Source organism: Ammospiza nelsoni, chromosome 7 (assembly GCF_027579445.1).
Source record: "Ammospiza nelsoni isolate bAmmNel1 chromosome 7, bAmmNel1.pri, whole genome shotgun sequence".
Taxonomy (NCBI): Eukaryota; Metazoa; Chordata; class Aves; order Passeriformes; family Passerellidae; genus Ammospiza; species Ammospiza nelsoni.
Genome location: NC_080639.1, coordinates 35916300 through 35944288, shown reverse-complemented (window position 1 = coordinate 35944288; position 27989 = coordinate 35916300). Strand labels below are relative to the sequence as shown.

At 40.9% G+C, this 27989-nt stretch overlaps 1 protein-coding gene across 1 annotated transcript in view; it reads right to left on the bottom strand.

Moving 5' to 3' along the window:
- ARHGAP15 (Rho GTPase activating protein 15) overlaps positions 1 to 27989 on the bottom strand; it is a 323268-nt gene that overhangs the window by 241601 nt on the left and 53678 nt on the right. Inside the window, exon 6 of the mRNA XM_059476533.1 lies at positions 22807 to 22896. Within this exon, the coding sequence (XP_059332516.1) occupies positions 22807 to 22896 (90 nt within the window). The remainder of the gene's footprint in view (positions 1 to 22806; positions 22897 to 27989) is intronic.

The window sequence follows — 27989 nt, the reverse complement described above, 5'->3', positions numbered from 1 at the left end:
CCCCAGCTCCTGTGAAGCTGAGGAAGGGCCATTCCGTTGCACATGGTGAGCATGCAGTGGGGATCCAAGTGAGAGCAGCTCCACGTCACAACAACCTGGAGATGGAGATGGATGAGCCTGACTGCACCAGACAGCTCCTCAACACCACTCAGACCCAGGGGAGGAGACTGGCAAAGCTGTGTCAAGCCAGAAGGAAGGAAATCTTGGTGTTATTCCAACAAAAGGTAAGGCTCAGTACCTGTGTTCACAGCAAGTGACCTGGACAAGGAGGTGGGATAAGGGCACAAAGTGGGACGGACACCAGAACAAGCACTCTGGTCTTCTTACCTACAACAAGGGGTCCTCTCAAAGGAAATAAATCAAGAAAAATATCCTTTTGTCCTCTTAAAGAAAATAAACCAAGAAAAATATCCTGAGCTTCCCACTACATGTATATGGGGTGGAAAAAGATTGGGTCTCAGCACTCCCCCTCACCCTCCTGCACCATGTGGTGACGGTGCCAGTGCCACCACCAGTGCCAGTGATGGTCGTGGCAGGGTCTTAGAGCAGCACGAGGACTTTCCTTTGAGGCTTTGAAGTCTGGAGATGAGCAAAACAGTGTTTGATGTTGAGTAATTGTGTTAAGTGGGCAGGTGGGAGCCAGATGCTAAAGAACAGCTTCAGATGTGAAGGCACTGGTGCCCCAGTGCTTTGTCTGGACCCTTTTGTGGATTAAATATATATCAAATATATTTAAACATTAAAAAAACCCTTAAAAACTGATGCTGAAAGCATGCTGGTGAGAAGCAGAGAATGTTATACTGGTTGCCATATTGGCTTGTCTGGAGCATTTGGATAAAATTTGTACATTTGTATATTTTATGTTGGATTATCATTTCTTACTGTTTCCACATGTTCTTTCATAGGGAAAATAATGCATGATCAAATGGTAAGGCCTATTTTTAAACTGCCTTTATGCAATTGAACTGAAAATATTAGTTTATCTTGTGCTATTCTGTCAAGCAGTATTATACTGATTAAGTTTTTAAAATATTATTGCTGCAGATGGAGTATACATAACCTGCATTTATACTCCATTTCATGTGCCTGCATCTTGAATCTTGACAAACTTTGAATTTTTGACCATAGCTTCATGAAGGATCAGAATGTCATAACCCCTTTAGTCAATATTTTGAAAGGCTAATTTGAGTGAGTAATTGCATTCCAGTTCAGAAGAATATTAAAATAACTAGTTTATGTGAATACATCCATCCTAATGGAAATACACATTCCAGAAGAGTTGGAAGAATTAGCTTAATATCGTTGCTGTATAAAATTCAATGATTTGAGCTTTCAGGCAGGGCTGCACAGGCAGACTGAAAACATTTTGGCTCGCTCGGGTTTGCATCCACTGTATCTGCTTCCAATCTCAAATTCCAATAAACGAACAACAAAGAAATCAAAAGGAAACTGTGTGGCTCGCCAGCTTGAACCTTGCTTGCAGAGAAACCAGACAAAACCACACAGTGTGAGGAAACAAACATAAAAACACAGTGTAATATGTTTTCTATTGTTTCTGCCAAAAAAACATCAATTGGTCCAGATCCACACAAAATCTGCCTTCTTCTGCTTAAATGTACCCCACGCTCACTGAAGGGCTGGTGAGATTTCGTGCACTTTAAAGTCAACAAGGCCAAGTTGTGGTGCAACCTTCATTTTGTTTCATTAAAAAAAAAAATACCACACACAGCCATCTCAGAGTGAGAGACAAATTCCTAGGCAATTAAAACAACTCCTCGTGCTCGTGTTCAGCTCCTTTTTGCTCTATACAGTGTCTGCTAGCCCCACGCATAGCTGGGAAATTAGAAGTTCCCATCCAAACAAATATCTTGAGCAGCATTAATAGTACAACAGCACAATAATGAAATCCCAAAGGTTTACAATTTAAGATGGGTTCTAAGCTGGAAGCACTCATGGTGCAGGAACAAACCAAATGCTTTTGTTGGCTTGACCTCGAGTTAAGAGATGATGACTAACCTAAAGATACCACATTGGCAAAAAATTGGGGTTTTTTTTAAGCTTCTCAGGTTTACTTATTTTTAACATAAAAGTCTCCGGCTTTCATAGGCACCAAAGAAAAGAGGATTTACAAATTCTTTGTAACCATCACTGCCCTGCTCAAAGTTAAAAACTGTTACAGATGGGAACAGAAGGACTCTTTGCTGCAGGACAGCGATCCCACACTGCACATCTGGAGCACATCTCCGACACCCCGAGTGGCAGCGGGGACTGCAAGCATCAGATGCCATTAGCCAGAAAATGTGTTAGCACAAAGAAATGATGGGAAGTGTACTACATGGTCAGATGTAAGGAAAAGCACCATTTGTAGATTTGTTAGTCAATTAGGCTTTATTTCATGTGATTGCCCCAAGGCTTCTTGAGGTAGGAGCATTTGTTTTCCTTCATTTCACCTAAGCCTGCTATGATTCAGTGACTGCAGAGTTCTATGAAGTCTCAAAAATTTGGTTCTCAGACCTGTCACTCAGAGCATCACCTCTGCCTTGACCTCTGTTCTGAGCCTTATTAAATAACCACATAACATTCAACACAGATACAGCCAAAAAAACAAACAAAAAAAAAACCCCAAAAAACCAAAAAAATCCTGCACAAAAATATCAAGTATTGTTCTGTAAATGTTCTCAACCTGTCATTTATTTTATTAATTAAATGAAGACTACAGTGTCACCATTTTGGTTAACAAATAGCCCTGGTTAAGATAGGTGGCTTACAACACCTGAGTTCCACCTTTAGGAGCCATGTTACCCTTTTCATCTCCTACTTTAAAGTTGACTTCTGGAGTCTCAAGTACTCGAAAAAAAAAAAAAAAAATCCCCTCACTCTTCAGCACACAAATCTTGGTACACATAAATAAAAGACATTTGGGAAAAACCCAAATAATTTCCAGTCCACAGTGCTTACCTACCATTTTCTTTGTTCTCCAATCAGAGGGTATATTAAATGGAAAAATGCCACACTGTAACTAGCAGAACAGATCACAGGATGGAATTGATTGGCATCACCTAATTAAACTGAGATAAAATAGGAAATAAATTCATAGAAATCTAAGTCAATTTGCTAAGTGAAAAGACTGAGAAAAAAAAAAAGTTGAATAGTTTACTTGAAATGAATAATCTGAGTAACTATGCAATTTCAGTAAAAATACTGCAGATATTTCAAAGTTACATATTTACTAGAAAGATCTTCAAAAAATCTTTTTAAAAAGTAAAATGTCTGCTGAACTTTTCTGACATTTACAAAAGTAATTAATTAATATGATTAAGCAAATTAGGCTGAGGCAAAGTCTGACTGATTGTAAAGCATGCTGCAAGAGCCACCTGTTTGCTAGAAAGATTAGATACTATGGTGCTGGCAGCTAGAAAAAACCAGAGAATTATGAAAGTTAACATCTATATATACTGATCTTTGAGATCTGTCTTTTCTGACATGCTTCACCAGATTATCCCAGCTTTACCTGAGAGAATTGTCCACAAGACATTTTTGTTTAAAAAAAAAATGCTGGTGATTAAGCAAAAATAAAAACTGCTAACCAGGTCAGTAAGCGATCTGGTTATGGATCTGGTTCCTAATTGGGTACATCAGCTCTTCTAGCCAGTTCCCAAAGCCCAGGAAAATCCCAGCACTAGCCACTTTCTCTATAGATTTGCTCTCCTTCACCTTGAGGGCAGCAGTGAATGTTCCTGCTGCATAAACACAATATCACAATTTATCAGTTAAGAATCAAACTTCTGGTGGGAATAATTGCCATGAGGTGCTGTAAAATATGCAGTTGTAGGATACTGATCCCTGGTGATCACTTCCAACTTGAAGCAACACTTAAAAACAAGGCAGAGAGGTCCTTTTTTGCTGTTTTATAAGGTTTTATTACTCCTATTAACACAAAGCCCCAGTCATACATCTTAAATTATGTATGGAACAAACCCATTGCCTCCATCAGTAGGACCCTGAAGGGAAAGTCTTAGTGGGGAGACATCCCAGCCAGCTTTAGAAGACTTAGAGGAGATGTTGAACTTGTCTTCATGGTTAAGTGTCAGAAGACTTGAGAGAACCCAGAGGGTATTGAGTCAAAAAGGGATGAGGACTGGAGCAGGAGTGCAGATTTTTGTGCTCATAGTGCAGGCACAGCAGCCCAGGGCATTGTCCTGTACTAGCACAGCATATCAGACACCTTGAATCTGGAGAGGAGGCAGGAGATGGAAAATAATAATTTTCCAAAAGGCAAAGGAGCAGATGGGGGTGTGGAGAGGAGCAGAATCACAGCAGCCCTGAACAACCAGATTTTGAGTGCAGCCTCTGGTGAGGACAGCCTAGTTACCATCAAAGACAGAAGGGCCATCAGTTCCATGCAGTTGTACCAATCCCACTAATTTTTCCATAGAAACGATGCTCAGTGCTCACCCTGTACCCTGAAGGCTTAGCTGAGGTCAGCACAGAGCCCTGTGTGTTGGATCACCACCTCTGAAATAACACATTGGGCAAGAACCAATTTTGCAAATCACAGTCCTGCAGAGGGAAGATGCTAACAAATGGACGTGCCTGTGAGAAAGAGAATGCTGGATATAGAAATTAGCAGAGCTGATTGCTAGGTATGCTCAATTAGGAGTGTATATATGGACTTTTCTAGGAATAGCTTTAGGCACGCTCAGCCCTGCTGCTTGAGCTATATTTCTGCCATCCAGATTAACTAAACACAATGTTAAGAAATGCAAAAAAACCCTGTGATTTGAAAGTTCTGACATAAACAGTCCCTGAAAAAGAAGCAAACAGAGCACACATTGTCTACGCCATTTGTGAGCCAGTGGATCTAATGGTTCACTTACTTTACAACCTGCTTTGGAATAATTTGGCACATCTCTAATTTTAACAAGCTTCAGTGGGATTAGATAAAATGCAGACTTTGTTTACATCAATTAACACTCAAAGAAGTACAAAAGAACTTGTTAACTGCATTTATGAACAAAAAGTAGCAGAGTGAGAGTTTGTCCAAACGAAGTTACTGTTCGACTTGCTCAGATTGGCACAGTTGTCTCTGAAAGCCTAAAACCAAGAACCCAAGGAGGGAGCTGCATTTTCCGAGAGGCAGATGTGTACTTTTAATTACACAGGCAGATCAAATCAACCTTTGTGATATCTGCATTTCCAGGTTTGCACACATCAGACTCACAGAGATGCCTGCTTCCCCCCATGTGCCATGCACACGTTCACTGAGTCAAGTGGAAAACCAAAACCACTGCAGGCGAGCTGACACAAATACATTGGCCATTGCTACTTTATATTATTCCTGTTTCCAATTATTTTTGCCCCATTGCTGTATTATCATTATTATTCCTATTCCCAATTATTTTGCCTTGACTGATTATAAGCAAATCCTTCTCTACATGCTACGGAGCTGGAAAGAAAATGTGGATGACTTCAAACCTGGCCCTAACAAATGGACACATCATATATGCCAAATAAAAGGCTTTCAAATAGCAATTACATTAATAAAGACACAGAGGAAAAGTGGGTAAAAGTAAGGGTTTAAAAAATGAGAGAAGGAAAAAAGTGCACTATGGAATAGAATATGCCATGTAAGTAGTATATAGCACATATTAGCTGAATTCTGATAAGAGTAATTTCTTTTTCATCATAAATATTTTGCCCCTTGAATGACATCGTTTCCATAGGTCTGTGTGTTCAAACTTCTAGACAACACAAGAGACACCTCCAGAAGTTGTTTTTGTGACTCTCTCAGGATCAGCCACTTCTAAGGAACCTTCCTGTTCCCTCCTCAGGTGCTACAGGCACCACATCTTTTCCATCTTTTCCCCATTAATAGCTCAGGGATTACAAAACAATGTTGTCACTAAATCACAATGTTCTTAATTACATTTTCTGCGAAGTCAAGAGTCCTGGGCACTACATAAATGCTTTTTTGTCACTCCAGCAGTGTGCCATCATAATTAGAAATGATCAGCAGAGCTGAGCAGCTCATAGGCACTGTCACCAGTGAGAGCGCTGCTGGTCAGTGCCGTGTCCCCCATCCTGCAACAGCACAACTTCCCCCTCCTGACAGGACAAAATTAACTCTTACAGCCCAACAACCAGCCTGCTGCTGCACCAACAATGGCAAAAGGTGTCTGGAACAGCCTGGTGTGCTGGAGCATTGCGGATCAGAGCTCTGCTGGACTGCAACAAGAGATGGAATCAATTCCTTCCACAGACTCTGCTTGCCTGTTTGCCACAGCAAACCGCAAAGCGTGACTTAACAAAGCTCAGACCAGCAAGGGAAAGCAAGGAAAGGGTCTTTAATTAATGGAGCCACACTTGCTGTACCACAAACTTTCTTCCTTGAGGTAGGGATATTAAGGAAAAAAAAAAAAAAGGATTTTTTTTATTTTCATAGGAACAGAACAAAGAGAATTCAAGAGCAAGATGAATTATATGCCATCAAATGTAGCTTCACAAAGCTGATTTTTTTTTTTTTTGAAGAGTGAAAGGAATGAAAACTTAGGAAAGTAACAAGTAGGAAAATGTTTCTCAAAAGTGAAAAAAACCAAATTATTTTAAGTAAAAAATACTATCAAACATTTAAGCATAATTACAACATTTCTGGAGTCATGGTTTAAATAAAGTTTTTTGAGCAACAAAGATATTGGGACCTGGAGTCTCTTTTCTACTACCACCCTACTAGCAAGTGGAAGTTGCTGAAACCATGACAGCCTAAGCAAACAGCCATGCACACACTAAATATTCAATAAATTTTGCTCATAGTGGCTACCTGAAGCAGCCCATAAGTATTAACATAGATACCCAATGCACAGATATCCAGATCTGTCAGAGAAACCCAGTTCCCAAATCCCCTCTAAACAAAACCAGCTCTAAATGCAGAATATCACAGCACATGCAGATTAATTCCTGATAGGTATCCAAACCCTGGACAATCTAATAGCAGCTTAGCATTGATTGCATGCTACACAACAATTTAGGTTTTGTCTTCCATTAATAAACACCTCAAATTACATGAAAGGGAGAAAAAGTTCCCTAGATACAAGCATTAAATATTTACCAGCCTTAAGTCTGCTCTGTCACCACGCCTCTAAGAAAGTCCATTAATTAAATACTTTAGAAACGATTAAAACACTTCCTTAGAACTTATTGGCACCTGTTAATTCACTGACCCTACGAGGCCATGGCACTAAATGTCTTGTTTGATTGCTTCTCTCACCAATAAATCAGCAGCTTAAAGACAAAGGAGACATGATGCAACTCCGTGTACACAACATTGCCTTAAAACACAAAAGCCAGTATCTAGAGGCAGAGAAACAGAACATTTATGTAGACAGGGCAGCACAAATAATCTATTTAACCTAATCTTTTAATTACAGGAAACATCTCGTAGCAAGACATACAAGAGCAATGAAATGACCCAGAGCTAGAAATCAAGATGATATATTTGTGCATGTGAAAGTAACACCAGCAGAATTCATAAAAGAAAACCTCCTTGGGCATTATTATCTTTCCATCAGGATACACTGTCATCACATTGAGAACAGGAGGAAAAAAAAAAAGGCTTAAAATATGTTATTAAAATACAAATAAAGGGGAAGGAAAAAGAAAACAAGAGCAGAGAAAGGTAAAATTAGAAGCAGGGGGGATGCAGGTGAAAAGAAATCTCTTTGAATTATTAAAAAGGAGCATGTTAGGGAAAAGAAATAAGGGACAGACCCCCATAGCTTGGCACAGCACAGCACCCAGTCCAGTGCAGAAGCTGCAGGGATTTGGGTGTCATCATTTACTCAGTCACAAACTACTCAGCGGAGAGGGGGGTTCAAATCTGGCCCTGCTTGGGCAGCATGCAAATCCTTCTCCCACTCCTCTGCAAGCTTTTCAGGAGAGCTGGCAGAGAGTCCCCTGAAGAGCCCTGGCAATGCCACAGTCTGCAGTGGGAAACGAGCATCTTGCAAAGAACCCCTGAGATGCTCCTACCCCCTCAAATCTGCGCGAGAGGAGAAGTGTTGCCTGCGAGGGGGAGCGAGACGGAGCGCGTGTGCGCGCGAGAGGGAGAGGAAAGCAGCGCTGGTAATTGTGAAAGAGTCCAGAAATGCCAGGAGAGATGGGAGAGGATAATCGGTCCTAAACAAAAATAATGACAATGAATTGCGCGCCCCTCGCCGCGTGCAATGTTTCCTCCTCTCCCCCGTTCGTGGTGTTTCGACCCTTTGTTCGGATCCTTTACCTTGCTGCATTGGAGTTATTATGGAATATCTGAAAAAACTGGCTTCCCTTCCTTTGATCTCTGCTATTGGATTACATTCTTCCCACTGCCTGCACACAGTTCTTCACTCCCACATTCATTTTCCCCTTTTCTTTGTTTACATTCAATTTTACCATATTTCTTCACACTTTTCTACATGGGTAAAGCCTATGTTATGTTCCAACACACATTACTCTCTCTCTTTCCTTACTTTGCACTTTTTAGCTGATCGTGTAGAATATTTGTTTCCAGAACGTCAACAAAAAAAAAATCCAAACAAAACAAAACACAAAAAAAAAAAAAAAAAAAAAAAAAAAAAAAAAAGGAAGGAAAAGAAGAAAAATGTATGCAATGGTGAAAACATGTTCCTTTTCACTCCAACTGCAGCCCTAGCTGAATTGTGCTGCCATTGTTTTCCAACAGAACTTGCATTTCCAAACTTGGGAATTCCCATCAGTCTGTCTGACAGAATTTTCCTGTTTTTTCTCAGAAGGTGTGCATTTTTCAAATGCCAGTAACATACCACTACAGAATTTCCCAGGAGTAACAGCTTGGTTTGAGGGACTCTTATTCAAAAGATTCACTTCAAAAAAAAGTCATTTGAAACAGAAGAACCAAAACTGATTATTTACATTCTATAAATCAAAACAAAACCACAACCAATGCATTTCAAAATATTGCTATAATTATTTTCTACACGCTGATAAATTGCTGGACATACTTTCCTGAGTGCTGGTTGGCAATTCCTCGAGCACTAAGCACAATGTTTATTTCATTTTTAGATTGTGAATATAATTATTAAAAGTGTGATTCCAAATCATTAAAAAAAAAAAAAAGAAGAATAATATACAGGGGAAAAAAAAAGCAACAAACCAAACACAAGGGGGGCATATTTCAGGTGTATTACAGTGTTTTTAAACCTCTCTATGTTACACTTCATGCAAGGGTCTGTTTCCAGGGACTCGGTCCCAGGGGAAGGAGGAGCTCAGGCCCATCAGGGGCAGAGCATCCCAAGTGAGGTGACAAATTTGGGAGTCACAGCAATGGCCATTGTGACAGTTTGGGGGTGCAGGAAAAGCTGCAAAGTTCAGGAACAGCTCCCTCAACAACCCCGACTCCATTCCCTGAAATACATTGAAATGGCAACGATGTAAAAATGGATTCATCCCACTTTTCTCAGCATTTATAGAAGACAATGTGTTTTATACCGTCAAAAAAAGGGGATTATTTTCTGAATAAAGTGTATTTTTTCTTTCTAATCTATGCACCATCACTCTTCTTTCTCCAACAGTAAAAGTCAGAGGATATTAGAAGACGCAGAGTCATAAAACAGTATTCCCAGTATGGAGAAACACAATTCTTCTCTCAGACTCCCACATTCACACCCAAACATTTCCTTTTGTGTCCTCTCAGAGAGAGCTTGGGCTGTGCCAGCCAAGGACACCTCACACAGACCCAGCCCCACCAGCTCATAAAGCGAAAGGAGGAAAGCAGCATCATCATGGCACCATTTGCACCCGCACAGATGTGCATGTTCTACCCCCAGTGTAAATCAGGAGGGTTTGGGTGGAATTGGTGCATTAACATCAGCAGAGGAGTTCTTGTGACCCTCAGCCAAAATCCAACGTGCCCAGTGTGTAACAGGCAGCCCCACAAGGAAGAGATGGATGGGCTGGGAATGGACTTTGCCACCACAACTAAAATGAGAATAAAAAACACCAGCCAATCCACTGCATATTGATTTCAGTACTGCAGGATGAAGTATTGAAAGAAACAGATGTTTGTCCTCTCAACCTCTTGCTCCGTGGCCACTGCTTTCTTTTCTCCTTTTAACTTCACCACACATTAACAATTTTCCTGAATTAATTCAAGGCATTTCTGGCGGCACGTGATTAAAAATTACCCATTTTTAATTGTTTTTCAGTGGTTGAAACTCAATTCTGCTCAGTCTGCCTGAGAGCTGGGCATGGGTGGTAACAGGTTATTTCAAGAGTTCAGGGTAAAAATGGGATCATTCACTTAACTCTGCAGTATCAGTGCAATTCATCCCAGTCCATAACAGATGACATGTTCAATAGAATATGTAAAGTATGCCTCCACCTAGTGATGACTATGTACAAATAATAGAAAATAATAATAATTATTCTATTACTTAAGAGAATCACAGTAATTGGCTCCCATTTTACCAAATTAAAATGTGCTCTCATGTAAATATTCACATATACAAATGCACACTTTGCCTACAGAAAAAATTAGTTTAAAGCTCAATCTGTGACAATTTACCTGCAAACTCTGACTTGAGGGAGACTAAACACATTCCAGGTTTTAAGTATATTAAAATTCAAAATAATAATGTATTTGTAGCAATCAAGACTATCATGAGGACAAAAAAAATGGGGGTGTGACTGAATTGCTGTGGATTTTAAGTGTTAAAGTTGTCTGATAATTTAACTTTGATAGACTATTTCTAAATTAAATTGTAAACAAACCACATCCTCTCCTTGCAACTTTGTCTGCCAAAGAAAATGTTTGCTAAACTTCTTGGATCCCTGTGTTTTACAGATGCAATTGCAGATGTAGTGGCTGAAATTCCTAGGATTTTTTTTTTTTACCCCAAATCAGAGCAGAGGTTATGAAAATAAAAATAAAAATTAAAAATAATATAATTTTTTACAAAATACAACACCAACTAAAAACTCCAATAAAACGTCCCAACGGTAAAAAACCTTCCGAATTCAAGAAATCCAGCTCTTGAACTCAATCTCAAATTTTCCACAACTCCCATAATCCGTATAAAATAGTCTCTAACCGGGACCAATTGCAGGCGCATCCTCAAAATCAATAAACTCGAGGAGGAGGTTTGAGAAGTCAGGGTCCCTGGTGGAAAACGTTCTTGTGGGTTTTCCTTTCATCTGGGAACCACCTTAAATGTCTTCTCAGGCAGCCTGGTCTTGCATTATTACCATTTCACAAAAGCCTCCCCATCCCATTAGTGGCCCATGAATCACAGTTTAGGAATTCCTGCTCAGCTGAAAACCAGAGGTGTTGTATCTAAAAGAGAGGGCAGGTCACTGCCTGCAGTTTTCCCTTTGCATTTAAATTGCTTCTCACTGTCCCTGTAACACCTTCAAGCATCCAAAAAAACATCCTGTCTGCAAAGAAATCACTCCTACACAAAAAACGTGAATCCCAAACCTCTCCTCTGGCATCCCTCTGCACACACATTCAGAGAGAGGACAGCCAAGGCTCCCCATGCCCAGCCAATTCCAAATATCTGCCTCAGCCATTAAAGAGGAACGCAAAAAAATGGAGTCAAGTGGCTTCGCCAAGATTTTAAAAAATGTAGTGGCTGAACACAGAAATACCAGCACCAAACATGTAAACAAGTCAGATTTGATTATCTCTGAGTGAGTTCATTTAGGATTCGTTTTTCTCTTTCTTTTTTTCCCCAAGAGTTTGATAAATTAAGGGAATGTTTGGGCACCTAACAAGATATTTTTTTTTTTTCCATATTAGCTTACATTAAAATAAAAAAAAAAAAAAAAAACATGAAGAATCATAATGCTCTTGAATTAATTTAACTGTTTTCCATTAGGAGAAGCACTAAACCTTAAAATGCTAAAGAATCAAGAAACCCAGTCTTCTTTTGCATTTCTTACATTTTTCTTTCAGCTGTTGATGGCCAGAAAATATCGTTTTCCCCAGTCATAATTGCACAAAACACAGCACCAAGGGCCACACTCACATCAGAGGTGCTTTATCAAGTTCACCCTACTGACTATCTGTAGCCATAATTCTCATTACATGCTTTATCTGGAACCACCTCATCCTTGTGAAGCCATTTACCTTTTCCCTACCAGCTGATCAGAAGAGAATCAGTATTTTAAAACATAAATTTACTACCTAAGGAATAATTTAGAGAACACAGGTCTATGGGGATATTATTAAAAAAAAAAAAAAAATTGGTTGGTTCAGTTAAATGAATGTTAATTGCAGAATAGTTTGTTGAAAGGGAAAGGTCACCTGTTCCAATCCCTGTGCCCTGGGCAGGGACACCTTCCTCTAGAGCAGCGATTGGTCTGAGTTATTCAACCAGGCACCGATTTTGGCTGTTTTTAAAATGCTCAGTGCGCCCTGCAGGAGGAGTTGGTGGGGAGAGTCTGGAGGGCACCGGGCACAGACTGGGCAGCCCTGGCTGCATCCCTGCCCTCATCCATTGCCCGCTTCCACTGCTCACATCCAGTTCCCTCACTGCGGTTCACATCCCTGCCTGCATCCCATGCCCTCATCCACTGCCCTCGCTGCTCTTCACATCCCTGCCCACTTCCACTGCCCTTATCTCTGCCCACTTCCACTGCCTGCATCCCCTGCCCTCATCCCTGTCCATCCTCCCGCCCGCACCACTGCCTGTTCACATCCCTGCCTGAATCCTTGCCCACCTTCCCTGTCCACATCCACTGCCCGCATTGCTGTCCACCTTCCCTTTCTGCATTCCTGTGCCCACTTCCAGTGCCCTTATCCCTGCCCACTTCCACTGCCTGCTTCCACAGCCCACACCACTGTTCACATCCCTGCCTGCATCCCTGTCCACATCTGTGCCCACCTTCCCTGTCTGCATTCCTGCCCACATCCACTGCCCTCACTGCTGTTCACATCCCTGCCCACCTTCCCTGTCTGCATTCCTGCCCACATCCACTGCCCACTTCCACTTCTTGCATCCTTCCCCACTTCCACTGCCTGTATTCCCCTGCCCACATCCCTGCCCCCTTCTCTGTCCACATCCACTGCCCTCACCACTGTTCACATCCCTGCCCACCTTACCTCTTATCTGTCTGCATTCCTGCCCACATCCACTGCCCACTTCCAGTGCCCTTATCCCTCCCCACTTCCACTGCCCACACCACTGTTCACATCCCTGCCTGCATTCCTGCCCACATCCATGCCCGTCTTCCCTCTCTGCATTTCTGCCCACATTCACTGCCCACTTCCAGTGCCCATATCCCTCCCTCTTCCACTGCCTGTATCGCCTGCCCGCATCCCTGCCTGCACCACTGTTCACATCGCTGTCTGCATCCCTGCCCACCTTCCCTGTCCACATCCGCTACCCTCATCGCTGCCCACATCCCTGCCCATATCCACTGCCCACACCACTGTTCACATCCCTGCCTGCATTCCTGCCCACATCCCTGCCTGCCTTCCCTCTCTGCATTTCTGCCCACATCCACTGCCCACTTCCACTGCTTGCATCCTTCTCCACTTCCACTGCCTGTATTCCCCTGCCCCCATCCCTGCCCACATCCACATCCACTGTTCAGATCCCTGCCTGCAACCCTGCCCTCATCCACTGTCTTATCTGGTGGACATTTCCACTGTCCACATCCACTGCTCTTATCACTGTTCACATCCCTGCCCACATCCACTGCCCACTTCCAGTGCTTGCATCCCTCCCCACTTCCACTGCCTGCATCCCTGCCCACCTTCCACTGCCTGCATCCCTGCCCGCCCGTGCGCTGCCCACGAGATGGCAGCAATATGTTTATGAATAATGCAGCAGAGGCTGCAGCCCCATTTCGCATGCGGGAGCTGCAAAGCGCCGCTCGCTCGCTCCTTCAGCTGCAAAACAAAATAACATCGCTGGAGCCCCCTCCTCCCCTCCACAACTGCACAACCTTCTGTGAATTCGGCCAAAAAATAAATTTAAAAAAAAAAAAAACAATGGGAAAAAATAAGCTGCTCCTCTGTCAGGCTGCCCGGGTTGCTTTCTCGTTTTCCAAGGCACAAGGTGCTTCCTCTGCTCTCACAGATCTGTCCAGCTCCTTGTGCTCAGCCGTGCTTCTGTCCCTGACAAAATTATGTCACACGCACATTAAGCATTAACTGCTGCTACGTTTTATTCCTGCAGCACAGAAAATGCCTGTGGCTCGAAATAAATATTTTCTTTCCTGATGGACAAATAACATCTGCACTGGTGAAAGCTGCAAGCGTGGCTGTCACGGGCTAAGTGATTCAGATAATTCCTTGAGAAGCACATGTGTATGAGCACACACAGGCACTCGTACCTATCACAGGCACTCACGTGCCAGCACTTGGGTTTGCCAAGAGATGGGCTCTTAAAAAGCACAGTGAGCTATTCCAAACATCACTTCCAGCAGACAGACTTCTACAACACATAATGTCAGATTAGGGGAATGCAGATCGTGAGTTTTTAAAATCAGCCTGGTTTCATGGAAAATTTAGGCTGGATTTTCAATTGGATTTTGGAGTTCTGCAGCTTTTAGGGAGACCATGGCCTGCAGTGGGTGCCACACAGAGGTGATGTGCAATGCCACAGCAGCAGTAACACAGAACCCTGCTCAGGGCAGCTTCTGCTCCAGGCTTTCAAGCCTTTCCAAGACTTCTATATGTTGTTATATATATATATAAAAGCTATTTTTATATAATATATAAATATATAAATATTTTATATATAAATATATATGTTATATATAAATATAAAAATATGTTATATATAAATACATATATAAAAGTTTTTAATATTATATATATATATATATACACACACATATATTATATACATATAAAAGTTACACTTTTCAAAAGATTTTTTTTTTCCTGAATTTTTTTTAGGACAATTATCAGAAAAAAAAAAAAAAGTACCTGCCCAGGTAAGATCATATTTACACACTGACATATCTACAAATCAACCAAAGCTTTTTTGAGAATTTTGAATCCTATTTCATGAAGACAACTATAACAAAATATTGCTAATCAGGAGTGGAACTCACTATTGCTGAAAAGTAACGACTTTTTCACATAATTTAAAAAAGTGGTAATTAGGATTTTTTCTTTCAATAATAATAACAACAAAACACAAGCTTTCTGATTCTGTAGCCACAAAATACACAAGGCCTTTTTGACATAACTGAGGGGTTTGTTTTACCCCAAAGCAGACTCAGCAAGGGAGAGAAATAGATTAACTATAATTTTGTGGCACCTCTAACTTAACTGCTTGGTTTTTCCTTTTTATGAATAAAGTTGCTGTTCCTTGAAATTCCATTACAGAGGTTGAAGACTCAGTTTCCCAAACTTTTTAAATGCACAGTGCTGTCAGTTGAATGCCCTCCTGTTTATTGCTTCTCTATTTCCAAATTGATTATAGCTAGAACATTGAAATATCAAAATATTTAAGTATTTTTGTATATGTTATATAAAAGCTTTTTTCATTTTTGTTAAGGTTTGCTATGCAAATGAAGCCAAAGCCCTTACAGTTTTTATGTTCCTGTCCTTGTGTAAATCTTCGCTTGTATCACTCTTTCTGTCACTTTTTTTAGGAGGGGAAACTGTCTTTATTACCTGATATTCCTTAGAACACAAATCACATCAAGAATTTTCTGCATCCATTACTGAGCAATCTGAATTCCAGTTCATTTTCTATATGTTCTCTTTGGGCTTACATGAGCAAAATCAGATTGAAAAGAGAGACACTGGTGAGAAAAGCCTGACCATTTCTCACCCAACATTTCTGAAACAAGGGTAGAACTGTATAGTCCAGAGTGCTCCAGTTACCAGGCTCTTGCTTATTCTCAATTAGAAAAGGATCTTTTCCTTTCTCAGCTGATTTTTCTGCCTGCTGTGCTCTTCACTAACCAGGGACACCTCAACACCTCCTTGGGTCCCAAGATCAGCTACTGTCAACACAGCTGAAGTGGTTACAGTTAAATCTGCCTTTTTCACACATAAAAAATAAATAACAAAAAACTAAAAATTCCAAGGATTGGTGAAGGTCTATCCTCATCATCACCTTAAAATATCATATTAAAGTCTTTAGAAGCCAAAGTGACTTCTTAATTTTATAAAGTTTAAAATGCATGTTATGTGCAATTTTCTATTTCCTGCAAAGCTTTCTTCACAATCAAGGCTGGTTTTCCTCTTTCATTATGTACTATCACTCTTACTTTTCTGTTTTGATCACCAAAAATACATTAAAACTTACAAGATGTTCAAAATGAAGGAAGAAAAGAACAACTAAATACACGGAAAAAAACATTAATGAGTTTTGTCTGGTTTAGGTTACAAGAAAATAGTAGACATGTTGAGAAGTCAGAAGATTATCTGCATTCACTGATTACTGAATACTGATCACTGGTTTTACTGAATATTTTGGCAGGTGCTTTGCCAGTAAGGTCATGAACAGGCCAGTTAGAAGAGAGAACCAGAAACACAACTGGGAGGCTGCTCCACATCGCTGTGTTCAAGATCTCCCACTTTCAACAATAAAAAGAGTACTTATATAAAATTAGAGAATGGTTTGGATTGGAAGGGACCTTATCTGGTCTCCTTCCATGGGCAGGGACATCTCCCACTCCAAGTCCCATCCAACCTGGCCTTGGACACTTTTTGGGATGGAGTAGCCACAGCTTTCCTGAGCACCCTGTGCCAGGGCCTTCCCGCCCTCACAGGGAAGAATTCTTTCCCAATATCCCATCTAAACCTGCCCTCTGGCAGTGGGAAACAATTTCCATTTGTCCTGGAACTCCAGGTGCTCACAGTGGAGGTCCCACACTTCTTTTGAAGATGAAGACCATTTCTTGGTTTTGCGGTTTTCTAAAACCCTCTTTCTGATACCACCTAATGACTGTGTGATGTGGCCAAGTCTTTTAATAAGGCAACAACATATTCAGGTCTTTGGGATAGAAATAAAACCCCAGCCACGGCAGTGAGGTCCAGAAGTGGACAAAATGGTGTTTTGAGATCACAAGAGGTCCATCAAATGCAAAGCAGATTTAAATCCAGCAAAGGCACCTGCACAATTCGGAGCTGAAAGCAAGAGCCCTCTCAGGCTCAGGAAATGGGACTAACTCTGGGATAGATTTTGGGTGGGAACAAACAGCTGCTGATAAGGACCACCACAAGCCTGCAAGGTGGCTTTTTTAGATTTCCCTCCTCTGTGCAGCATTTATGTTCACAAACACACAAAGAAACCCAAATACCAATCCCAGCCCAAGCCCCTCCACGTCGTGCTCTCAGCACTTCCTCTAGAGAGATTGTTGAAATAAAAATGATCCCTCCCATGGCAAAAAGCAGGGACTTAAACCATTCCTGGGAGGCATCCAGACACTATCCTGATCCTATAGTATGTAGAACAAAATAGCTTATCATTCAGATTACTCGCTTGGACAAAGCTGGAGAGCCTCAAGGACAAGGGAGTTACCCCGGATCAGCGCCATAAATGTTATTATATATGAAACAGCTGCAAGATAAATTCTTTCATATTACACATAGGTGCAGTTGTACTTTCAGCTGTCTCGCTGGTGGAATACTGTAGGTTTTACGCAGCTTTCTCTATTTGTAAAATACACTTCTTAGTTGTGTAGGATTGAGTGACCCCTTACAGCTGCGGTGCATTGCAACAAAAAACGGTATCACACCACATCTGTGGCAAGAGCCCAGCCATAGAGCTCCAGAAATTCCTCATATGAAACCTTCCTAAGAGTGAACTCGGTGAACAGGGTAAAATTATGACTAAAGAAACCAAAAAACGCCTGTTATTTAAATGAATGGTGCCATTAAGAGAACAAAGCAGCTTCATCGATTCATAAATATGCTGCTCGTGACCTTTTTTGTGCCTTTCACCTCTCTCCTATTTTTCCTTTTCTTTTTTGAATTATCTGAGAGAAATCTCCCAAAACCTCTTCAAGGAAATAGTGTACAACCACAGGACTTTGTGCTAATGAACCCCCAGAATTAAAAATCCAGAGGTCAAGAGCACATCTTCCATGGAGTCTGGGCTGAATTTCAAATTAAATGGCTGTTTGGCTTAGAGTAGAGGTTGAGTAAAACAGGGGGAAGAATAAGACCCAGTTGAAAAGTTTACTAAAAGTAGGAAATGTGGAATATTGGAAAAAAAAATCTGCAAATTAGCCTAGTTACTGGTGTTTCAAACACCGTATCAACACTGACTGTAAAGCAGCCCATTAAGTTATTTTCTTTTTTTGATAACTCACATCAAAACACACCTACCCAATATCAAACTAAGCCAAAAAAAGGCAAGAGGAGAACAACAAAGTGACACAGGCACTGTTTCTGTTCCAGTTGCTGACTGACAACACTGCCATCCCTTAACATGGTTTTATTTAGTTATTAAAACCATCTCTCTGTAAATGACACTTAGGATTATTTAAGATTATGTTGTAATCCTTTTAATCCTCAGTGCTTTAAATTTCAGGCTAAACACCAAAGAGCAAACTAGCACTTAGCAGAAATATTTAAAGCATGTGATTTGAACATAAATCTTCTTTTATTCAGCACTCCTCCGATGAAGACCTAGTGCATCACATCACATCACTCAGCCAGCACGAACAAACAGTACCATGTCTCTCTCACTGCAAGCTGCTACCTCACCCCACACCATGGGAAGCTGCTTCTAACCTGGTCTTCTCCTTGGTGCCAGCTACACCACCAATAAAATAAATGAAAGAAAACCTGTCGGTTTCTCGGCTGTTTAGGTGACCTGGAAAGGGACCTGGGGGTGCTGGTTGACAGTCGATTGAATATGAGCCAGCAGTGTGCCCAGGTAGCCAAGAGGGCCAATGCCATCCTGGCCAGTATCAGAAATGGTATGGCCAGCAGGAACAGAGAGGTCATTCTTCCCCTGTACTCGGCACTGGTGAGGCCTCACTTGGAGTACTGTATCCAGTTCTGGGCCCCTCACTTTAAGAGGGACGTTGAGTTACTTGAGCGTGTCCAGAGGAGAGCAACGAGACTAATAAGGGGCTTGGAACACAAGCCATATGAAGAGCGACTGAGGGAGCTGGGGTTGTTCAGCCTGGAGAAAAGGAGACTAAGGGGTGACCTCATCACTCTCTACAACTTCCTGAAGGGTGGCTGTAGTGAGCTGGGGGTCGGCCTCTTTCTCCGGGCGACAACGGATAGAACAAGAGGACACAGTCTCAAGTTGCGTCAAGCTAGATGTAAGTTAGAAGTAAGAAGGAAATACTTCACAGAAAGAGTGGTCAGAAACTGGAATCATTTACCCAGTGAGGTGGTAGAGGCATCATCCCTTGAAGAATTTAAAAAAAGACTGGATGTGGCACTTGCTGCCATGATCTAGCTGAACAGTTAGAACATCGGCTGGACTAGATGATCTTATAGGTCTCTTCCAGTCTTGAAAATTCTGTGATTCTGTGATTCTGTGAAAGGCCCGGGGTGGCCTTGGACAGCCCGCGCTTCAAAGGACAAGAAGAGGCTTCTGATCTTTTCTCGGTCTCGGTGTTTATTAATTGTTTATCTAAAAGATTTTCTCTCAGCCCGACAGAGGTCTGCTCAGCAGCCAGCCATGAGCACACTGCGAGCCCCCAGGGCGGTCACCTATCTTTATACTCAAAGTTACGTATACAATATTTATCATTTTTCCCCAATACCTTTTACCCTTTTAGTAATAACCAATCCCAAAGTGCCAACATCACCACAGAAGATGGAGGCCAAGAAGAAGAAGAAGAAGAAGAACAGGACACGCCCCAATTCCTCCATCTTACTTCTCTAGACCCCCCTGTACAGAAATCCTAAACCCTGTGTTTTACACTCTAATTAACTTATCCCTTCACCATTTACCCCAGTGAAATCCTCCCATCCTCATACAGGTGTCGTCTCCCGTGTAGGATCAAAGTGCAGCCACCAGACACTTCTGGCAACATTCCAGGACTCCCGAGCCCCCCAAGGGTGGTCTCGGTGTCTCTGCACCTCAGTCCTGAGGTGCTGAGATCCCACAGAAACCAGGAGGTTATAGTCTGTGAGATGTGCATATTTTCAGTTGCTGTTAAGGAAAAGTTGAGGAGAAAAAAATACCCCCACATAATGTGTGCATCAAGAGCAGAAATAGATTGCATGCACAAATTGGATAGTGTGAGACAGATCAGACTTATCCTGTTAAAAAGGGAGTAGCTCAATTAAAACGAGAGGAGTAACACTGCTGAAAGCATCATGATCAAGACCAGAAACCCAAATCTTCCTGCCTGAATATCATTCACTTGCAGTTCCCTCTTTTATTTCTCCCTGCATCCATCACGTTTCCAATTAGTTTTTCTTTATGATACTCCTATGCTCCATCTTCTTGCTGCTATCCATTAACTGTCATCTGCTTAGATTTTAAATCCAAGATTTCCTTCTTTTTCTTCAACTCAAAATTTCAAGATCTTTTTCCATTTATGATCTATAATTCATGAACTCAAATTGAGCACCCTGGCAAAATCAATTTAAAAATTCTGAACCTAGTCCTAATACAACACATTAGCACAAAGCAACCACTGAATTAGAAAAGAAGGTTTTATTAGAAAGTAATGAAACAAAACACCAACTATGTTTTGATGGGCTTTGAAGATATAATTATACTCATTTCTGATCACTTCAGAGTTAAGCAGCTAATGTATTTAATCAAACAGCAATGCAATGCATCTATATTTAGGTTGCAAAAAAAAAGAAGAAAGAAAGCATTAAAGAAAGTTGTTTTCATTTGAACAAACCTATGAATAAGTAGACACACAGTATCAATTTTATTCCCACCCACGAGGAATAAGTAGATCAGAAGTGTTTCCTGAAATATTCAGTTTCCAGGTACCAACTGACCTCTCTGCTTTCCAACTGGCCTTGGATTCCCTCCAGACTATCTCACAAATCTTCGCTCCCTCCGCAGTCCCCTTCCCACTCTATCTGCTCATGTAGCACCAGCCTGGTTCAGTCCCTTCCTTCCCCAAAATGTCACCACTACTGGTGCCAAAGCCTTCTCCTCTTTCGCTCCTACCATCTGGCACAATCTTCTTGTAGCTCTCTGTCTAAACAATGCTCCATCCCTTTTCAAAATGTGTCTTAACATATGTCCTTCCTCCCATGCTTCTACTTCTTAATGTCTCTCCCACTCACTTATTGGCTTGATGAAGACACATTTTAATGGGTTCAAACAGTAGTGCATGAGTTTCCTTTCTCACATTATTCTGATTCAGTTACACCTCACACGAACAGAAGTGAGAAGAAAAATGCATTACAGAGCCCTCGTAGCACCACCAGTTTGGTAAATCAATAACAGAGCTTCGTTTGTCTTTACTTTGGAAATGTATTAGCTCAAATGAATCACTGAAACGTGTTTCCAAACGGGAATTTTGCTTACTGCAAAATGAGAAATAAACCCTAGAAGCTCAGAAGACCTGTCAGAGTGCTCAGGGGGTTGCAGGAGTGAAGGCTAAGGTTATACTTAATCACATTCCAAGTGAAAAAGCTGAAGATTGACAGCAAAAACCAAAATATTTATTCTAAAAATACCTAGGAAATGACAAAGCCCCAAGTGTTGTCTCAAGACAACCTGAAAGATGTGGGGGGTATAGAAGCATAAGTCTTGCTGTCTTGGAAAAGAAGAATATTTCTAAATATTGCATGTGCTTTAGAAAGATGTCTAGAAAAATAAACCTTGAAAAAGCCTCTGTAACACTCAGCTGACCCAGAGAGATTTCTTTTAAGAAGCCATGTAGAGGCCCTTAGGGTTTTTTTTTATGTGTATTGACTTTTTTTTCCTTCCATCCCAGACCCAGACACAGTTGGTTCCTCCAGCATGTTTCATTGGTCATGATGCCAAAGGACTCTCTGGTAACTAACAGGATCCTGACCCTGACATGTTCCCTTCTGCACCTCTCCCCACTTTATTGCTTGTATTGTTAAACATTTTTAATGCTAGAACTCTGGGAAGCAACTTGGCTCACAGAGAATAATATTTTGATGTGGCTTGATGCAACATTTAGTGAAACAGAAAAAGACAACAAATCCTTTCTACTAATATTCATGGGAGCTGGATTATGTCCAAAACCTGAAGATGTTGCAATAAACTATTTTAGCCCCTAGATCCTGGAATGTTAACCTTGCAGTAATGCTTTTCCCCTCCTTTCATCTTTGTGGGCCTTGATCCTCCCTTTCAATTCAATGGGGTTTGGACGAAGGAATTAAATAATATTATTTTCCATCAATGAAGAATAGTCCTGTGAGAAATACATGTCCTTCTCTGCTGGCCCTGACAGAGGCAAGCTTTTAAAAATCCTCCCCTCCCCTTGCAGGAGTGAACCTGGGTCATCACCGTCTGAGGACCCTGAGCAGCAATGAAAATAAACAGAGAAACCGCACTGCGCTGGAGCCGTGCTTGTATAAGCAGCTTGAAGAAGTTGTGTTTATGGAAGTCCTCCAGGTCAAGATTCTAGGCCTGAACCCAAAGCAATTACCTACTAAGTTTTAAAAACAAATTGAATATAGAGCATTAATCAATAAATCAACAGGTTCTCAAGTGTTTAGGAGACTCAGTCATCAGAAATCCTTCTCTTAGAAAAATAGTAAACCGATGCTGGATAAAGTGTTACACTCCTTTGCTGGTAAGAAAAAATGCTGTATTAAATCAGGATCTAGTTATTAAAACCAAGGAAATAAAGGCTACCTCTTCAGAGTCCAGACACAAATGACCAGTGGAATGCTTTGCCTCTTACCTGAAAGACATTCTTTTTGCTGGATTTCTCTGAGGTCCACTCAATGCGAGCACCACACAAATCCACACACTCAGGTTTATATCCCGGCTTCTGGAGAGGAAAAGAAAAAAAAAAAAAAACTCAACATGAACATGGCCTGACTTTTCACAAATGGGGACAGTTATCAGATAAAACAAGAATAGATCAAGTTAAAGTGACAGGTTGTTGTAGCACAGCTGCTGGCATTACTGAAAAGAGCTCATTATATACTGTGGTATTGTTAAATAACCACTCTTGGGGTGTCTTAGCTCAGAAATAATATAAGTTCTTATATTAGAACATAATTTTAAAAACAATTAAATGGTTTAAAAAACAATCTAGTGTAACACACAGTAGATCAAAACACAAATGCAGACACATGGACCAGCTATTTTCAGTGCTTACTTTGCCAAACCTCTTGAAGAGTCATTGAGTTTAAAGGAAAAATTTTGTGGGTTTTCCAAATACAAATTTAAACTGATGCAACTGGAAAGGACAGAAATTAGACAAGAACATACATCGTATCTCTAAGACAAGCTATCTCCTTTCTCCAAACAAATTATCATTTCTTGCTCCTAAAAAAAGAAGAAAAGGCTTCGAGGGCATGTGTGACACCCAGAACGAGCTCAGCACAAGGGCTGATACTTCTCAGGGTCAGTCCACGCATCCTGGAGTGACACAGCTCTGCCTCCCCTGCTCCTCCATATGGATGCAGGGGATTCAAAGAGCAGATTTGTTTGCCTGTATCATTTACGTTGCTGGGAGTTGGTGCAAAGCACAATAATCCTCATTTGCCACCAAAGCTCCTTCTCCAGGGACTCTGCCTGTGCAGCAGTTCTGGCAAAGCCCCTGTAGTTCAGAGGAGGCTTTGTACATTGGGTTGTTGCACATCCTACTCAACAGTAAAAATACCACTGTTAAAGTAAAAAAGCACCACTAACTCCCTTTTGGGTAGGGGATGGAGTGATATCCACGTAATTTAATTAATCACCTTGATGCAACTGTTTTCTCTGCTGCTCTTAAGCCATAATTACCCTAAAAATGTCACTAATGATACAGAAAACTTTATAGAGTTAAGAGTGGCCAGTCCAGCACCAGCCACATATTCAGCTTTCCAAAAACTGCTCACTGGATTTCTCTGATGTTGTTATTAAAGGCTAAAATATGTGAGTTCTCCAGGATGCCTTTGAGATGGGAGGAAGAGAACCTATTTAGGTTAAAAGAAGCAAAGAGATCCTGGTCAAGTGATTTGCAGGCCTAGTATCTGGAAGTGTTCAGTACTGGGATTGCAATTATGTTCTCCATTTGCCAAACCATAAAACCACAATGGTTAAGCTCCACTGAAACTGACAGTCCTGTGTGCCTTTGTTCCTTTTTTTAAAATTATTATTAATTTTTTTTTAATAGAAGAAATATACTCTTCAAAACAGAAGGATGTTCTTGTGGTTAAACCACTGGAAGAGAAGAACTTGGATTTCTTTTTCCCCACCTCTGCCTCAAATTTCCTGCCTGGCCTCTGACAAGAGCTTAGTCTTTCCAATTTTTTAATAGCAGATAAAAACTGCAGCATTGAGACTTGATTTTGCAAAAAAAAAAAAAAAAAAAAAATTGAGAAATTTAATCAACTAATATTTGCATGGCAAAAATTATGAAGTTGGAAAAAAAACCCCAAGCACCAATATATTAATGCAAATAAATATTCAAATTGTGGAGGAAATGAATGAGTTCTCAGTATTCCAATACTTATTTATAAATAGGGCTATGAGGTTTAGATCATCTCCAGGACTCCATGTAATGCCCAGATCTGCACCACACAGGCAGCTCTGCAACCCATCAGGAACACACAAGGCAGGCTTCTCAAAGTGGGCAATCTTGCTCTCTTTGAAAAAAATTACCCACATGGATAGTTTGAGTTGGAAAATACTTTCACAAAGAGGGGCAGCTTTATTCCACCAGCAGAAAGAGTTGAGAAATTTTGGAAACACATTATGAGATTAAAAGAAGATATTAACATGTAGACAAAGAAACAGAAATAGTTTTTTGATAGCGAACATTACTGGGTTACAGAATATTTTCCTCAGGAAAACTGCCATGGAACGCTGAAGGGAGAAAAAACAAAAGCCTAGAGAGGTGTTGCAGGAAGATGGAACAGTGAATTCAGTAGTTTCTCTAATTTCTATTTTAATTTACTGTACAGAAATATATGCAACAGCAGAGGCTGGACCCTCCTGTGCACCCAGTGAACATTCAGTGAACTTTTGCTGCTGTTGCAGTACTCTGGAGTTTGTTTACAGCTCTGATGTTGTAACAAGCAGAAGAAAAGTACAAGCATATGCATCTCCCTCTCCAGAAAGGATGGGATGCAGGCTTGTGGTGTGGGAAAGATGAACAGCCTCCTACTATGTGCAATAATGATTTGAGTCAGTCTCTTTCTCTGGGGGAAATAAATATGAATTGAGCAACCTGGTCTAGTGGAAGGTTTCCCTCCCCACAGCAGGGAAGTGGAACAAAATGATCTTTAGGGTCCCTTCCAACCCAAACTCTGTGACTCTATGAAAACTTATCCTTTGGAGAATTTATCAGTTCTGACCACAATGTGTCTATAAACTCATGAGTATGGCATAAAATGTGAAGCTTCTGATGAAAACTCCATGCTAAATCATTCACAGAATGACCAGGTTGGAAGAGACCTTCAAGGTCATCCAGTCCAACCCAGCCCCAACTGAACCCTGGCACCCAGTGCCACATCCAGGCTTTGTTAAACACACCCAGGGACGGGGACTCCACCACCTCTCCCGGCAGCCATTCCAGACCTTTATCACTCTTTCAATAAAAAACTTTTTCCTAATATCCAGCCTGCATTTCTCTTGGTGCAGCTTGAGGCTGTGTGCTCTGGCTCTGTCAGTTTTGGAGAAAGAGCCCAGCCCCAGCTGAGCACAGGCACCTTTCAGGAGCTGCAGAGAGTGATAAGGTCACCCCTGAGTCTCCTTTTCTCCAGGCTGAGCACCCCCAACTCCCTTTTCCCATTGAGCCTGAAACCACCCATCACTGTTCTGCTGCACACCTGGGGAGCACCCACTGAAACCCATCAGAGCTCCAGAAAATGTACAAGGAATGCACATTAATTTTGGCCCAAAAGTTTCCCTGCTACAGAGCTGGCTTCCCAGGTTATGCAACACCCAGAGACCCTGGGAGAGAGCAAGTTAAGGTGACTGGGAAGCCTGAGCTCTGCACGTCCTTGCGTTGTGCTCTGCAGTCAGAGCAATTATGTTATATCAATGTTGTTGCAGGGGGTTATGCTGTAAATTGATACAAGTGTCTGCTAAGATGAAATCTTCCTAAACATGAATATGGATTTCAGCAGCATTTTCACTCACTAAATTACTTTGCAGATGGGCTAATAACCTGAGGTTAAAATAACCTCTGTTGAATAAACTATCTGAGGGAATAAACTGACTACATTTTCTTGGTCAGAAAGACCAACTGATGATAGAATTAAATGCTGTTAAGGAAGAATGGAGCTGAGATTCATTTAGATCACAGTGTCCTTAATTTAAAATAAAGAGCTAGTCAAATTCCTAAGAATGGTTAAACAAAAAACAAACACACAAAAGAAAAGTGTATTAAAGCCAGGACCGCAAAAAAAAATATCAAGGCAGCAGCAAAAGCTAATGATTTAGCTGCATGGGATGCAAACTTGCATTTTCAGTAGTATTTGTAAACAATCTCATTTTCTGAATCTCTCCTCTGTGTGCTTTAATTGCTGTGCTCTATTACTTCCAATAGCTCCAGATTTTGTCACCAACTTCACCAGAAAGCAAAGCAATGGATCCCAGTCCTCTCCATGCAAAGCAACAGCAAAGTTGCCACAGTGAGTCCTGCACTTAGAGCTGTACCCAGGAGCAGCAAAACCTTTTCAATAATGCCAGTTCCTTGATTAAAACATTACTAAAGATTCAGACAAATAGAATTTTAGATCACCTCTAAATGCTATTTAGTCCCATTGTCGTGAAAAGAGGTATTAGAGGTGCTCTCATTTCTCTCTCTCCTGCTGCCTTTGTTTTGTGGAATATCATTCCTCTTTTAATGATGCTGTCTTAGTCTAAATTTTTGCTCCAAGTACAGTATTTAATAATTAATAATTAATGAATTAATATCTTTAGAATACAAAGGAACTTTAATCTTTTTGCTAAGTCACATCATTTTCCTGCTAACAATAAAAATGCTTTGTTATATTTCATACGATTGTGGATGAACATAGCTTCTCTTACATTATTTAATTAATGGCTGAGTTCCCCTTTTTCCAAAGTAAACAAAACCTGGAAAAATAAAATCAGTAAACAAATGGCTTCTAATGAATCCTCTTTTTTTTTTGTATTAGTCCCATTCCAGTATTAAAATTATATCTGGTTAAGTGGTTTACAAAGGAAATAAGCAGCACTGCATTTACTTTATCAGATGAGATAAGCACGGCAGTTTAGCTTTTTTTGACATGCAAAATTTGAGTTCAGGAAATTGAGTTACAAGATTATGAACACTGACAGCTCCTGTTGTTTTCAAGCTTTACCTAATTTGTTTATTTACTGCTGCATTTAAGTTTTATGCAACAGACAGAAAATGTAACTTAAACAGATTTTTCTCACCTAGTGAACATTGAGTTCATAGCCCCAGTGTTCAAATCTAGCATGGAATAAAACAAAAAAAACACCAACATTTTTTGCCCTCCCCAGAATGAGGAAAAAACAGGTTCAATATGTTTGTGTTCTTCCTAACACAGGAGATTTTATTTCACTGATAAAATGAACATCAGTGGTGACTGAGGCTTCAGGGAAAGGGACTGACCTCTCAGAAGGTCCCGTTTCATAACCCACCATCCCATTTTTAGTTAAATCATTTGAGATCTGGGCCAAAAGCCCCATTTTCCAGGCAGGTCTAGTTTAGTATCCAAATCCCTAAAGAGCTAATGGGGATTTTAACGATGTTGAGGAGTCTTGGAGCTCAATCAAGCCTCCTGTGTGTTAAATTTCCACCAGTTCATTTATCTCCTGAAATTTGGGTATGGACTTGCAAAGAGAGGTAAGAGGTAGCAGAGAGAGGTGCAAGACACTTAGTAAATTATAAGAATAGTTCTAATAAGTTCACCTTAGACATTTTTCTTTTTCCTA